General features: G+C 43.3%; 1 protein-coding gene across 2 annotated transcripts in view; it reads right to left on the reverse strand.

Moving 5' to 3' along the window:
* Window positions 1–16,579, reverse strand: part of SLC9A1 (solute carrier family 9 member A1) — a 70,778-nt gene that overhangs the window by 8,851 nt on the left and 45,348 nt on the right. For both annotated transcript variants that reach the window (XR_010068568.1, XM_063312541.1), the window contains exons 2-10: window positions 15,360–15,820; window positions 7,743–7,993; window positions 5,712–5,929; window positions 5,092–5,294; window positions 4,022–4,111; window positions 2,819–2,889; window positions 1,601–1,774; window positions 924–1,038; window positions 189–290 (exon numbers count right to left, since the gene is read on the reverse strand). Coding sequence is in view for 1 of the 2 variants with exons in the window: in XM_063312541.1 (XP_063168611.1) it covers window positions 189–290; window positions 924–1,038; window positions 1,601–1,774; window positions 2,819–2,889; window positions 4,022–4,111; window positions 5,092–5,294; window positions 5,712–5,929; window positions 7,743–7,993; window positions 15,360–15,820 (1,685 nt within the window). In the remaining variant the exon portion in view is untranslated. The remainder of the gene's footprint in view (window positions 1–188; window positions 291–923; window positions 1,039–1,600; window positions 1,775–2,818; window positions 2,890–4,021; window positions 4,112–5,091; window positions 5,295–5,711; window positions 5,930–7,742; window positions 7,994–15,359; window positions 15,821–16,579) is intronic.

Genomic DNA, 16,579 nt, shown 5'->3' on the forward strand with positions numbered 1-16,579 from the left:
TATATAAAAATGTGCTTCTTATGAATGACATGTTTTAATCATCACCTTTGAAAAATTTAGCTCATCAACAAAGATGGATTTTGAAGTAGGCTCAACATTTGCCACTCACTGAAGAGTAAACCCTTGTCTAGAGCCTCACAAGATCCCCTCTCCCACCCCACCCAGATTCCACCTTCCCACCCCTCCACCTTCTGTTCCAGCTGCCGAGCCTTCTGTCTTCTCAGCAACATCTGGTTCCAGGCTTCTTCATATGGGTCTGCTACCAAGGTGTGTCGATTGTATGACCGCAACTGGAATGGAATGCAACAGAGATTAGACTGACAGACGGGTTTAAAAAGTATGGTTTCTACCACAAATCTCTAGGAAAGTCAACCCAACTGACTCCAGGATTTAATTCAAAGAATTAAGAGGCAGGCAACATGCAGTCCTCCAAAACCCATCAAGCTCCCGTAGCCATCAAGGATGATAGGAAATGAATCCATTGACATTTGGGGGACTGCTGGTTGCCTATTGTGCATGTACTGTTATTAACCATTGCTCCAAGAATATCTGCCAATCCTTTCTACCCACTGACCCCAAAGTCCATCCTCATTATCTGCCTCCTAGCCCACTGGCTAACAGGTTAGCAATTTATTTATTTGTTTGTTTTTCAAATTTAGTCACCACCCATCTCACTCAAAGAGCAACTCTGGATGGTTTCCAATAAAACAAGAATAAATAATAGTTAAAATACAATAAAACAATATTCTTCAATAAAAATATAGTCCAAGATAGAGATGTTAAAGAGCAATGATCTCTCTGCCTTACTGAACTATGTTCTTGCTTGACTGTGGAAGACTTAAAGGTGGAAGGAGAAAGCACAGGAAGAGGGAATCCTGCTGCAGCTTTTTCGAATTGGCTATGAAAGGGGCCCTTGCACTCACCCTCTGCCTGGTTTTTTGCAAGTTGTTGCGCAGGATCTTTCGAATCTCTTCCTCTTTATCCTTTGACAGAGCTGGCAAAATGCGTTCCACTGGCAAAGTTTTCGGATTGATATTCCTGCAAGATGAAAAGGAGTTGGGATGGGCAGAGAGACATAAGGGGTTGCCAGGGCATGTCCCTTCCTTGGTTAAGTGCAAGTGGGAATGGCTCTAAGCAGGAGCTCCAGATTTTTTAAACAGAACCAATCATGCGAAAAGATGGGAAAAATTAAGGCAAACCTTTCCCCATTATGGGTAGTCCTCACTTAGCATCCACAATTGAGACCCGCAACTCCATCACTAAGTGCCACAGTGGCTAAGTGGAAAATCACATGACCATGACAGGCTTATGACCTCACTTCCCCTTCAGTCATCAAGCAAAATATCACATGACCTCAACTTAAAATTTTACTTCCACCTTCTCTATTAACTCTGCTTGTCGCATGCCAGTTGAGAAGCACGTGCATGGTTATCACCTGACCGCAGGACACTGTGATGGTCATAAATGCAAGGATTAGTCACAAAGCTTTTTTTTTTACACCGTTGTAACTTTGAACGGTTGCTAAATGAGGCAGTCAGTAAGTGAGGACTAACTGTAATAAATTAGAATCCTGCTACCGTGCTTTCCCACTGGTACTTACTGCATCGAAACAGTGGAGACAGCAGAGGGGATCTTGCCCATCCCACCACTTTCCACCAGCTCAATTGCTTGCTTCATCTCCATCTTATGATAGAAGGCAATCAACTGGGGTTCTTTCGATCTTTCCCCAGCAATCAGGCACTTCTTCACATATTTCTTGTTGAAACGGTTTAGCCTTTGGAGAAATCATACAATGGGAGCATGGTCAGGGAGGGGAAAGAATGGAAGACAGCAGACACTACTAGCCCAGGTTGCTGTATCCAGATGCCTGCATTTACTCAGAAGCAGGGGAAAGCAACAAGGGCATCCCTGGGATTGTTAGCCAGTCCAAGAAGATGGTGGCTGCCATGTTTTGCAGACATAGCGGTCACTCTGTTTTCCGCAGAAAAATATGGCAGCCGCTCCTGTTCTCTTGCACTGTTCTTCCTTGGTGGCTGCCTCCGAGGTGTTGGTATGATATAATTCAGATGAGCAGGAGCCTCTCTTGCCCGCCCCCCGCCCCGCAGTTGCTGATGGAAAGCAATCTTTTTGTGTTGATGGACCCATTTGACTAGTGTAACAATTGTGGCCAATCACGGCTCATTTTCCAGGAAGCCAAGGGGTGACACTGCTTCCCATGGCTCTCTCTGGACCGTCAGTACACCAATTATCCTTTGGCTAAGTGGATATTCTTCCAAAGAAAAGCATTCAGCCACAGACCAATTCCTTTTTTATTTTCTAAGCATCCGTATAGAGCCTAAGTGGGCTCAAAACTTTCATGGAAATACTGATTATGCCTGCATCTGGTGGTTTGCAGCATGCTAGTTTACCCCCACCTCCACCCCCACCCTCTTTTTTTAAGGAAAGACATAACAGAAAAAGACATAGGCAAGTTAAAAAAAATACAGAGAAATGAAAAAGACATTTATCCATCCCTGTTTTGAAGACTTTTTAATTTTAATCTGACCTTTTTGGACCAAAAGCTGAAAATAATGAGCTAGATTTTTTCCAAACTATCTTTCTACTTTTTAAAAAAACTGTACAATTGTTTTACAGGATTAATTAGAAATGGTTTCCGTTGTTATCTGAAGTGATTTTTTAAAAGGATACATTAGCGTTAAATATTTTCAAAACGATTACCTAAGAACTGACTTGAGAAAACAAACATTTTAAAGGCATCAAAATGAGTAAGTATTTCAACAATTTTTCTATTTGTTTCTTCTACGCTGGTGACACTTACTTGTCCTTCCAGTGGTGGTGTCCATAATGGCCACATATATCCTCAATCCCCGTCAAGAGATGATCCAGGAACTATTTCAAAAGGAAGAAAGATGCATTTATTGTTCATTTATCACATGTCACCTTCTCTCTAGAAGACAAGACACCTTCAAATTACAGGTGTGAAAAAGAGTGTGAAGACTATGTACTGTTGAGAAAAACCTGTGAATTCTGGACCAAATAAAGGTTGATGACTCCCTGCAGGAACCCACATATTTGAGGGATGGGATATGAGCGGATAATGGTCTAGAAAGAATGAGTATGTTTGGCAAGGCTAAGGGAAGTACAAGAAGGGTAAAACAGTGAATAAGGTGGATGGATAGGATCAGATTATACAACTATCCTTGGAGGCGTTCCCAACTGTAAGTAAACACAGGTGATGTAATGGTATGTGGAAATGCCCTTGGGAGACAGGGCCAAGATGCTGCCTAGGGAATGGTCAGATAAGAGAGGGCATAGCCCGCAGCTGGATAGTGGGCAGGACAAGAGGCTCAGAAGGGACCCTCTCTAATTTGTCAGGGTGTAAAGGAGACGGGGGAAACTTATACTTTCAGACTTGCAAGATTCTGTTAATGTAGCCTTACAATAAAGTAGAAATAGCTCATCTGTTCATGTTTCCTGTTTGGCCTACCTGGTAAGGCTGACAGGTCAGGATAGTCAAGGAGTCCATAGTCAACAGGAGTGGAATGCAACTTGATGGCACTAAATAACTAACCTTCTCTCTGCAATAGAAGCCTTATGATATAACTCCCTTGACCAGCCCTCAACCAAAATAGTTTATGCCAACATAAAATAGAAAGCCAACTCCAGGAGGTCTCATTTGCCATGATTATCTTTTGCGATCTTCTGGAGATAGTTTTGATGGTCAGGAGCACAGCTTTCCTCTACTCTACCCAGGAAGTCTATTGGTAAAGATGAAAGGTGTAGCTTAGCAATGTTGAGGGCACCAGGTTGGGGAAGGCTGAAATAAGAGCACAAGCCTTCTCATATGAGTTGCAGTGCCAAGGTTCTGCCATAGGTGGCAGCAGAGTCCAGCACCAGCCCTTGCTTTATTCTTAAGCAATAGTAAAATCTTTGAAATGTCGAATATGGTGAGAGGGGTAATGTAGAAAACATTAGCATATATATAAAAGTCCCTTGCTGCTGGCTAGAAGAGAACCATCACCTGGGTGTGAATTTCCTCATTAATGGATCGCTTAGTTTCCTGCTTTTTTTTCACAGCCAGGAGGTCCACCAGAGGGCGGATGGTCATGCCCTGCAGACAGAAAAGCCTGGTTAAATTCCACCAGCCATACCCAAAGTTCAGTTTGCTTTCAGAACCATCACAGGTAAATTCACTTTAAAGTCATTTCTGATGTCTCATATATTTAATGCATATTGCAACTTATGACACTAAAGAACTATACACATAAATATACAAAGCATGAATGCCACAGTAGCCTACATTATACCAAAGGCTGGTGTGAACTCTGTGTAATTAGTATAGGGAGCCCCAGAAATATTCTTTATTGAGAGCACAGCTAGGTGGCTGCACTCAGCTGACCTTGGCTATCTTGGAGGAGACCGGTTTAGTTCTTGGAAGGGAACCCATCAGGAAATCCCAGGGCTGTAGACTAGACTGGGAAGTTGAAGAAATATCCCAGAAGAGGGCAGTGGCAAACCACTTCTGTACTATTGCTAGGAAAGTCACACAGACCTGTTCTTGGAGTCTCCATGAGTCAAGCCCAACTCAAAGGAAAGTTGACTCTATATATTATGACACTGTAGGAGGACAGCCATGTCAGTCTTTGGTAGCGACAAATCCAAAGGAATCTGGCTCCAGATCACTTCATCAGATGCATAGTGTAGCTTGACTGATCTAGGATTTATACTGGGGCAAGATGGGGGTTGGCTGGGGTTAATTAATAAGGTACCAGTAATCTGTCTCACATGTAACCTGCATCTGCATAACCACCCTGTCTTCCCCTCCCTTTCCCCCCTCACCCCAATTTAAATCCTACATCAGTCCAGTCACTCTACGCATCTGATGGAAGGGAGGAGCAGCTCATGAAAGCTTATGCCTTTGTATAAAATTTGTTAGTCAGAAAAGGTGCTGCCAGACTCCCTGATTTTTAGTACATTAAGAAGTAGGGGAAGGAGAGCGAGCAGATTTTATTTCTTCTGCAGGGGCGCTGAAAAATCTGGACTGGAGGTACTGGATTGTGAGGGTTGTTAGGAGGGGTTACACAGGTCTACCTGCACAAAGACTGTGAAAAATATGACAGTGATGATTGCTGTGAGAAACATGTCTCGCATGGGGAAATGATGATGTTCCAGGAGGTAGCCGAGAGAGAAGGCAATGGCCCCCCGCAGGCCACCATAGGCAATGATGAACTGATCCTTCGGGCTCAACTTCACAATGCGAAATTTGTTGATGAACCACGTCAACCCCAGGACACCTGAACAAAGATGAAAAGGCAGAAAGGCACAGATTACCCAACTGCACTGTTGACCCATGCACAGCTCTTGATTTTTTTCACGGTTTCAAATCACACTGTTCACACAGCACACTTACACTGGTCAGGTACAAGCTTAGTGGCCCCATTCACAATGCACGCAAAGCCTAATAGTGTGCTGTGTGAACCCAGACTGTTGCTAAGCATCTCTTTTGGACAGAGGAACATCCCTGCTGCAGACAGTTGCCCCCTATATCCTAATGGGAACAATGGTCCAGAAATTTAGGTGGCAACAACATGCTCTCCCTCTGTCCCCTTTATGAGTAGATGCTTCCTGTTAAAGCTTGCCTTAAGCAAGAGAGTTTGCCAGCAGCATTCATCACCCTTGCCCTGCTTCCCATTTGAGCCCCAGATCCAGACCTAAAACCCTGGCGATCAAGCAGAAAATCAGAGTGCAAATGACGAAGGCCCAGTTCCACTGGTGGTTCCCGGCCACGGTGGAGACACCAAGGAAGATGAAAATAAGTGTCTCGCTGACGCTGCTCCACATCTTCAGGAAGTATTTGATGGTGGTGTGGGACTTGTGGGAGATATTGGCCTCCACATAAGGGCGCATCACCACCCCAGCAGCAATCAGCCTGCAAGAAAGAGAGAAATGAGCTATGGAAAGACCTCAGGAACCACTAGCATCCCTGATCCTGCTGAGAAGAAGGTATTCCATTCTACCAGATGATCACACTTGGAAGAAAACAATGGGGAGAAGAATGTGTATATACATCACTCGAAGATCAGCACTAATATTAAGTCTTATGTTAAGTGTTCACTTGGTTGTCACCGGCAATCAGGAACTGCAAACATATAAGTGGAAGATATCTTTCCTCTGAACCCTACGCAAAACCAAAATATGCTGCTAGAGGAAATGACTTTCCCATGGCTTCACACCCAGCCCAGAAACATATGTTCCTTTAGCTCAGAGCTTCGTAACAACTTTTAACCCTTTCAAACAATTTAATGTATTCATTTATTCACAATTCACTAATGATATACTGGAAAACTATAATTCCTAGGACATTTTTCAATTCTGCATTTATTCATTTGCATTTTTAGTCCTTTATTTTTTCAGTTCTATCATTTTTATCTTTTCTTTAAAATGTCTCATTAAAAAAAACCCTCGATAACACTAAAAAGAAAAAAGAGAGAGAGAGAGATTATCTCATTCCATTTCACTCTGCCTGCCCCCACCCTGACTGGCGGGCGAAACATGTTGCTCACCTAGCAGTTTTTCTGCATTTCTTTACCCAGCTCATCAGCGGTGACTCAAGACTACAGTTCAGCATTAGATCTAGAATGACTTATTCACATTCCCAACCTAAAGGGATGCGCGTCAGTACGGCAGACCCAGGTACCGCTGAATCCAAAAGGTTGTGCCCCTCATTGCGAGTCACACACATAGAGAGACACATACAGACACAAACACAGCTTTCTCTTTATGGCCTGGACTGAGTTTTAGCTCTTTTCTCTGCTCGCTTCAGAATGAGGGAGGTTTTCTAGTTGATTCTGCTGACAATACTGGCATCGCCAGCAATCAAGCCTAGGGATGACTCACCCCACAAGCTTGGCAGGAGGCTGCAGTTCTGTAGGCCTCTGAGGGAACTGGCTTACAAAATGGGAGGATAGGCGACACACTTCACTGGAGCAGTGAGAGCAACTAAAAGCAATATACGCAGGCCCAGATAAGAAAAGCCCACATCCTCTACAGAAGCAGAATACAAGCTACCTTTCAAGAAAAGGATGTCTGTCTGTTCCACCAACTGCACAAACTTATACTCTAGTGTTTCTCAACCTTGCTGGCTGGGGTATTCTGGGAGTTGAAGTCCACACATCATAAAGTGGCCAAGGTTGAAAAAACACTAGCGTCGATGAACAAGCACATGGCGATTTATGAGTGTGTTGATGCCATCTTTGTAAACAGCGAGACTAACAGAATTTGCGGTTGGCAAAATAAGCATTTAGGTTTTCAAATGCCCTCTTTCTTACATATCAAAGTCTCTTCAGGTCGGGGAACAGAAAGTCTTGTTGGGGCACTGAATTTTAAAACTAGAGCTGGGCGTAAACAGGCTTCTGAAATTCTCCACCGAATCTGTCTGTGGGTAGAGAAATTCGGTGAATTATTTTCCCCAATTCCTTCAAGGGAAGGAGAATTCACAGTCTCCTGGTTTCTGGCTCGATGCCTTAACCACTGCACCAGACTGGGTCTCTTGAGCTTGAACTCCATGAACTTACCACGGTTCAGTGTGTACAGCAGTGATAGGCAAACCAGTTCCCCTTCAGAGGAATGGACCACAACTCCTACAGACCCTTCACAACAACTACGCTAATTGGGACCGATGGGAGCTTAAGTCCAAAATATCTGAATGGCACCAGTTGCCTCCCTCCCAGCCAAATACTTACGCCATGATGCCCGAAAGGTGGAAGAGTTCTGCAGACAGATATGCCATATAACTGTAAAGAAAGACGAAAAGAGGTTCAATGACGCGGATGTGGGAGGTGAAGCGGGAGGTGAAGGCTCCGATGATGCCATAGACAACCCCGACAAAGACGCCCCCCAGGGACACCACAAAGAAGCTCAGGAAGCCCAGGACGATGTCCGTAAGGGTGACGTGTTCAAAGGTGGCAAACTCTTCAAAAAGGTGGTAGAGAACCTGGAGAGACAGAGAGGAGGGAAGGAAAAGCCATCTCAGCCCATGGAGGCGGTGATCAGAGGTCGCCAATAGGTGTGCCAACATGAAAGGGAATTAGTATCCCACAAAGGAAAGGACTAAACTGCAGCATTTCTCCTGCTAAGTGCAGGCTGTTCATAATTGCTCCCTCAGAATCATCAAGGCAAACCCATGTGCTAAGCTGGCCTCGGCTTGAACAGCAAAACCCTCAGAGTGCTTGAGCTGAGAAGGAACAGGAAGCTGGCAGGAACACCATTTCCCTACTATTCAGGATCAGTCTTTGGGGCTCAGCCACGCAGCACAGTTAAGGAAGCCAGAAATGATCAGTTCTGCACAATCTCTTGCCTCAGCTCATACGTTGCCTTCCACATTGTGATCTTGGCTAAATTAAAGCATTCTACTGCATTCCAAATGGAGACGTGGATTTTAACAAGGGTTTACTTAAATCGTAAATCAAGATCCAGTAATAATTTAAGAGGCTGGTTGGTAAACTGTTATTAAATCTTGCTTTGGACCTAAGAGCCAAACTTAGTGTAGAAGAGGAGCTTTATGAGGGCTTGGCATTCATTTCTGGTTTAACTGCATCCATGCTGGCTCATTGTCAGAGAGGACTAACTACAATTGATGGGAACTTTACTTTAAAAAAAATTGAACCAGTAATGAGAAATGGAGCCCTAACATAAAACTGTTGCAATGGGGGATGTGTTCATTTGGAGCTTCCCTTCCCCTAGTCGCCTTTTCCAACAATAGACGGTTGGCATTCTTTGTCCACAGTACAAGCTCAGGAACCAATTACCTGTTTGGGCCCCGATTTCTGGCCTTCTAAGGATGGGATGAAACTATATTTAACTCTTGATCTCTCAGTGCCTATACTCTGAAATGTTCAAAAATAATCTTTCAGGTTCAGTAAGGAAGTGGTTGGACCAGACAATGGATAGTTCGTGATTTAGCCTGTTTTGGTAACCTAGCCACTCTCTTAGGATGTTGTATGAATCAAATCATAATCTTAAGCCATACTATGAATTATTTTTGCATCAGAAATTAAGTGATCACAGAAGTTGGGTTAACCCAACCTATGCTTCTCTTCCTTCTCTTTCTCGTCACTGCATTCCATTCCCATTCTGCCTATTTTCATATTTCCCCCTCCAGCACTGTGTTTATTTAACTATATTTGGAACCTGTTTTTTCCCCCCTTGAAGATTACTGCAAATTTTAGGGTTATTTTAAGCATGGCAACATTTCTTTCTTGCACATGTGATGGTGTGGATTTGGCTACTAACAAGGGCATGGGAAGAGCTGAACTGAAAGAAATAGTAATCATGTGTCTTGGTTCATAAACAGGCCCATGTGGGGGTTTTGGCAACAATATGGAAGTGGTCTTTCAAATCAGCGCTTTCTTTTCTTTTCTTTTCTTCCCAATCTAGCCCCCCGAGATGTCCCTGTAGCCTTCTATTCAAATGCAGACCAGATTCAACCCCGCTAAACTTTTTGAGCTTAGCTGCTACCATACTGCTGGGCAATCATCATCACTGCCATCAAGGCCGCCATCACATGGTGCCCTAATCAGGTTTCCTAAGTCTCCTTTTCTTCTTTTTCCCCTTTGCTTTTGATATAAAACAAAACTGGCTAAGAAGAGAATACCATACTAACATGTAAACAATTATTTTTAGCTATCCTTTTCTACTTAGCCATCTAAGTATATTTCTAAACATATTCAGCCACTGAGATTTAGCAATCTCTGCCGCTAAAGCTTGCATGAGCGTTATTTTATTTAGAGAGAATGGTGTGGAGTATAATCAAAAATTTGCTCCAGAGTGGATTCTTTCATTGGAAATTTCAGGCATAATAGTTACCTCCCAGTATCTACCCTGTTATCCCCCCGCTTCCATTTTCAATGGCTTTCCTGCTCTCATAGTTTCTTTTACCAAGATGTGCACCATGGATAAGGACAAATTGTATTGTAAGTTTCACAACAGTATTTTTTTTTTTTAAATACTGTAGTTTTAAAAAAAGGACAATAATATATATTTCTTCAAGCCTTCATACTGGCTGATCTTCTACTCTGCATTCACACTGGATTGCACCCTGTTCCCAGCTTCCCATTATGCACCCTGAGTCTTTTAAACTGCCTCTGCTTTCTTTCTTAGGAACCTACATTATCTACTGAGAGCATCATATAAACACATTATGAGTTTATTAAAGTCAAGTTACAGATGAAACCGTCTTTTAATCCCAGTCATCAAGGGAACTTCCCCTGGCCCAGATGTGTGGAGAGAAACAAAAGGATCACCTCCACTCCCCCTCCTCCCATTTCCAGTTCTCTAGAGGCAGTTTGGTGTAGTGGTGGAAACCGGGAGATGGTGAGTTCTAGTCCCATCTTAGTACAAAGCCAGCTGGGTGACCTTGGGCCAGTCACTCTCTCTCAGCCCTAGGAAGGAGGCAATGGCAAACCACTTCTGAAAAACCTTGCCAAGAAAACTGCAGGGACTTGTCCAGGCAGCCTCCAAGAATTGGACATGATTGAACAGATTAAAAAAAATAGTGAGCCCAATCGAAGTAGTAGAAGCAAAAAGACTTGTTAGCCACTTATTTTCTGTGCAATACTCCCTGCATCTTGGAAGAAGGCAATGTCAGACCACTTCTGCATTGCTGCTAGGGAATCCATATAGAGGTGTACACCCAGGAGTCATGCTGGGTAGGCATTTTTATTTTTTATAAGCCTTGCTTGCCTTTGAGAACTAGAAGACAGACCGAAGGCAGGATGTAACCCAGCTTTCCCCAGCCTTCACCTTCCAAGTGTGCTGGGACTGATGGTTCGTGGGAATTTCAGGAGTTGCAGATCTAAACATCTAGCAGTGTTGTTGTTATCCAAGTGTGGCATTACCTTGATGTGGTTGTGGGGCTTGCATGCTCTGAGAAGACGAGAGCTATGCCAGAGGTTCAACCATACTGGACAGGTCTTATCAGAGAAGCCAGACAAAGAGTCTCTCTCCCATAAACAAAATGGTGAGATGTAACTTATACCGGATCGGTCATTGCCTGGGTCAAGGACTGCACTAGGTGCTGGAGTTCCTGGACATCTGGTAACATCTGGGCTACAGGATTCAGGACTGTTGGCTGAGCACCCAGGGTCAACAGCTGCAGGACTACTGGAAGAAAAGTTGCTTACCCATCGCAAAATATACGAAGACTGAAAATTGGAACAGCTTACATCCTGCGATTATACTTTTAATATTAAACAACATCTGCCCATCCTAGGTCCTTGGGAAGGACTCGATAGGTGGACAAAAATGCCAAACCCAATCTCAACATCTGACTGACTGTGCAACCAACCACAATATATTAAATTTGTATGCTGCCCAACTCCCAGCAACTCTGGGCTTCCTGTTGAGGAAGACTAGCTAAAGCCCTCCCTGCCTTGGCCAATCATCGCTTGAAACCGATCCATCTGTCAGGAGCCCTTTTCTTTTCTTGGAGACCTTGATGTGGTCAGGACATTGCATCATCTTCCTCCTCTCATCCTGCAGGGGGCTGGAGAATGGATATGGAAAAGGAAAGCAAGATTCTGCAAGTTCCAATATGGGTTGGCTCATGTCTTCAGCATCCATTTTGCTGCTGGGGTAGCATAAATTCAGGGCAGGCTAAGAGACAGACCGAAGTAATAACGCTGGATTTTTCTGCATTTTTTAAAGGTCACTGTGTTTTATGGCAGAAGATGATATAAGGTCAATAGCTGCACTGCAGCTTAAAAACTAGAGATGAAGTGAGATAATCCAAAGCATCTAGATCAATTGGCAAATTGAAGATGTGTAGACTGCAACTCCCAGAATTCCCCAGCCAGCATGAATTCTGGGAGTTGAAGTCTACACATCTTCAAGTGGCCAAGGTTGAGAAACACTGATCTAGATAGTGACAACTTCCAGATGATTGATTTCAACTCCTAGAATTCTTAGCAAAGTCATGCTAGTTGGGAAATTCTGGAAGCTGAAGTCCACCCAAGACTAGGAAAGACTGACTTGAGGGATTAAATGTGAAGTCTCTTCAATATTCTTTAGAGGAGATTTTTCCCTAGCTCAATCCCTCTAGAGCAGGGGTCCCCAAACTCTTCAGCTCCTTGACCCCTTTATGAAGTTTCAGATTGTTCATCGACCCTCAAATATTATATGAAAATAATTTAATAAGTACTAATTTAACTAATAGTACTACGAAAAGTAAGAATAACAACAAGAAGAATGGATAGTGCCATCGACCCTTGGGGGTCGATACTACCACTTTGGAGAACCTGCTCTAGAGGCTTTGGCCCAAAAGACCACCTGAAATACATTCAACGTTTTGGGGCTACGCTGTGCTTGGTCATTGTTTTCATGGCATTTATTGAATTTGACTGCTTGATACTGTTAACATATTTAGCTTTGTAAGCTGCTATATGGACCCAGAGCGGCCAAAAAGTATGTTACAGAAATAAATAAAATTCGTAAATTTTACATTGGACAAAAGTGGCCCTCATTTTTCCAGAGAGCCTGTAAAGACCTAATGAACCACCAGATATCAAGATCACCACATTCAGTGCGCAGAGAATGCTGGACAAAACAGGTTGATCCAACAGGATTCTTCTTAAGTTTTCATGCTCTGACATCAAAAGGTAGCAGCTCAGAGATAGAAATGCTGCCATGGCATAGAGCAGTTGCAAGTTCCAACTCTTAAGCATCAAGGGAGTTTGTTCCCTAAAGTTAGTTATAACTGAACAGGAGAAAATTGAATGGAGGAGAGATGTATATCATTTTGGCATCTCTCTGAAATTACAGAGAGCTTCTTGGGCCATATAGCAATCACGACTTTGCACAGATTAGTCATTCCATAGTGCCCTTTTACTATCCCAGCTATAAATAAAATAACACAGTTAAAGCCAGTTTTTCTACTCCATCCTCTCTGCCTTCCCCTTTCCTGATGAGGAAGCAGCAGGGGGAACGGGACCTTCCTTGTGTTAGTGATTGAAAGCACCATAGATCTCTTACATCAACCACAGCAGATTCCGAAGAAAATGCAACCTAGCAGATGAATGGCGTGCAAGGAAATTCCTTTCCAGTTTGCTGTTTTTCTACATACGTTGTTATATGTAACATCACTACAAGTATGGCAGCTTGCAGCAATACTCTGTAAGAGGTAAAGAGCTGGGAGAAGACGAACTCTACCTCAAGTGCTGCTGTGTCAGCCTTATGAAGTAGACCAGACAGGAAACATGACCAGAGGAGCTAATTCTATTTTGTTGTAAGGTTACATTAACAGAATCTTGCAAGTCTGAAAGTACTTCTCTCCCCACCCCATCCCCTTTACAGCCCAAAAACTAGGGAGGGTCCCTTCTGAGCCTCTTGCCCGTTCCATTATCCAACTGTGGGCTAAGCTGCCTTTTATCTGACTGTTCCCTTGGTTGCGTCTCATAGCCCTGTCTCCCAGGGTCATTCCCACATACTGTTACACGCTGCCTGCAAACCATCTTTGTAGAATAACGTCTGAGCAGCACCCTAAAACATTTTTCTACCTGGGATGAATGACAAAATTCTACTTCCTATAATTTCATATACAGGAGATGACCAGGAGATAAAAGGACCACGGATTTTGTCCAGACTGTCCCTTCAGTTTCTGACATTCAGCAGATATTAACGAGTGATATGTTCTATACCCTGTGAGTCCTCACCTTTAGAAAGCCTTCTACTTTTTCAGTTGCTAAGTATCTCTGTTGATGTCCTAAAGGGCTTTTTTTAATGGCCAGTTAGCTATTTTAGTTTCATTTGTTCTAAAAATATGTTTGGGGTTTTATTGTTTTCTATTGAGTTTGGATACATATTGCTAGGCACTTTGGGAATCTCTGATTAAGAGACTGGAATTATGTTTTCATTTTTAAAAGGGTAGTAATGCTTCAACCAGTATTATGAAATCAATTAGACACACGGCCATAGCCGCAGCGAATGAATCTCCATATATCAAGCCAATTGCTTGGTCCAACTAATTCAGTACTGTCAACAATGGCTGGATGCAGGTCCCCAGTTTCTGAGAGAACCTTTTTTACACATTTATCTAAAGCTCCTTGGGACTGAATCACACATTTATAGACTGCAATGCATGTGCTCTGCTAAGAGCTATGGCCTAATCTATTGCCTAGGAATTTAGATACTTGTTTTACACCATGGCAGACCATTGGTCCACCTAACTTGTTCCTGTATTGAAGAAGAAAGACTGGTTTATTTATCAAATTTCTAAGCCTACCCCGCAACTCCTGAACAACTCTGAGCAGCACACAATATTGAAAAAAAATTAAAACCAATATAATAGATACACTGCAACAAAACACACGACACGAAACATTCCCATAAGAGGCCCACCCTAGCTTAAGGTTTGGGAGAAAAACATGTTTTCATGCTCATTTAAATGAGATCAGGGGAGGGTCTCTAGGAATCTCAGGTGGGATGCTGTTCCCTCCTCATCCCCCAAGTTACTTATCTTTAATAAGGGGGAAGTTATCTTATATTCGCTTAGAGTATGGCAGTGAAGGCAGATAAGTTTTTCTTGTCGAAATTTGCCTTTTCTGTAAGGAAGAGATTCCTTTATATGGTTTATATTTGAGGGCATCTTTTTCCACTTCAGATGGTTTTTGTGTGTGCGCGTACCTTTGAGTCAGTGTTGACTCCTGGAGACTGTCTGGAATAGTCCCCGCAGTTTTCTTGACAAGATTTCAGAAGTGGTTTGCTATTGCTTCCCTTCTTAGGGCTGGTAGAGAGTGACTGGCCCAGGGTCACCCAACTGGCTTCATGCCTAACTAGTACTCACCCAGTTGCTAGCCTGGTGCCTTAACCACAACACCAAACTGCCTCTCTTAAATACGGTACAGCCCATATTAACTGGCAGAGATTTTTTCACGTTTCAGAAAAAAGACCTTCCCATACATATTTGAGATCTTCTGCAGGAAAACTCTGTTTTCTACCCCTGAGCTATCTAATATTTGGGGGGAAATGGTAGCCTACTGAATGGATGTTCAATTCGTCCTGCTAAGAATCAAACCAAAAAGGCAAAGCGATCCCTCCTTGGAGGTTCCCTTGGCATCAGCTGATCACTTCTAGAGACAGAAACTAGAGCTAAATCTTCTCATCCAATGAGTTGATTCCTGCATTATTGTCCACATGCAATTTGTTTCTCTGAAAGTACAAACACTGCGTTGGGTCATGCACAAGACATTTCCAGCGTCTCCTCCGCCTCAGCTGCTTTCAACAGTGCTCCAAATCTACAACTTTGAGCAACCAACTTCCTTTGTTCCATGTCAGAGCCAGCTCTGTCAAAGCAGCATTCTACTTACCACAGTAACCGCGTCATTCAGCAATGACTCGCCAAACACCAAGATGTGCAAAAGTTCATTGATGTGAATCTCCTCAAATACAGCCAGCACGGCCACAGGGTCTACTGCTGAGATGATGCTGCCAAAAAGCAGGTTGTCCAGGAGGCCAATGTTGGATAAAAGAGGGCCACCCATCTGGCACACAAAATACATCAGAGCCCCCACAAAGAAAGCGTTCCATAAAGTCCCAACCACGGCAAAAATCAGGATTGTGCCCAAGTTCTCGGTGAATTGGCGCAAAGGCAAGAAGTAGCCAGCATCCAGGATGATGGGTGGGAGAAGGAAGAGGAAGAAGACATCTGAATTTAGAACTGGGGGTTTTTCCCCCACGGCTTTAATGAGCCCACCAACCAGCAGTCCTACGACAATGAGTAAGCAGCTCTCAGGAACTATGCTGGAAATGGTTGGAATCACGTGGAACCCTATAAGTGGAGAGAGAAGTAACATGGTCAAGATTTTCGTAAAGCTGCATCCTCTGCACATCGCAGATCTTCAGTTTTACCATGAAACTAAACCACACACTCTCTTAGAATCCTAGATGGGAGAGAGTGAAGGATCTTGAAATAAGACTTTGTCCTTTAAAGAAACACAGCAGCGCATTTTGGCTCCAGAACAACCTGATTCTGCAGCAGGGTACATCGGATTCTATAATCAGCCTAAATCAGTGTTTCTCAACCTTGGGAACTTTAAGATGTGTAGACTTCAACTCCCAGAATTCCCCAGCCAGACATGCTGGCTGGGAGATTCTGGGAGTTGAAGTCCACACGTCTTAAAGTTCCCAAGGTTGAGAAACATTGGCCTAGATTGTACAAAGCAGGAATATTTGCATGAAGATGTTCTTTATGTCTTTAGCTGCAATGTTATATTTAGTTACCCTGGAGTAAATTCCAGGTAACTCAGCTGGGCCTATTAGCAGGTTTGTAAAATTGCACAGCTAGAATGATTTATCTGTAATCAATCTGCACCTTTCTATGCACATTGCCTATCCAATTTAATTCCCATCTCCTATCACATCCAGACTTAAATGAGAGGAGGAACTGGCACGCTTTCATTATTCAACGTTCTTCCTCATTTAATGTAAGATGTAGCATCATTCCCTTTATTTCCAGCAATCAGTCTGTCCTTGCCAAAACTGCATCATCCCCACCAAGAGACAGCAGTAAGCAGCTTAGGAGAACCTA

Source organism: Candoia aspera, chromosome 10, assembly GCF_035149785.1.
Source record: "Candoia aspera isolate rCanAsp1 chromosome 10, rCanAsp1.hap2, whole genome shotgun sequence".
Taxonomy (NCBI): domain Eukaryota; kingdom Metazoa; phylum Chordata; class Lepidosauria; order Squamata; family Boidae; genus Candoia; species Candoia aspera.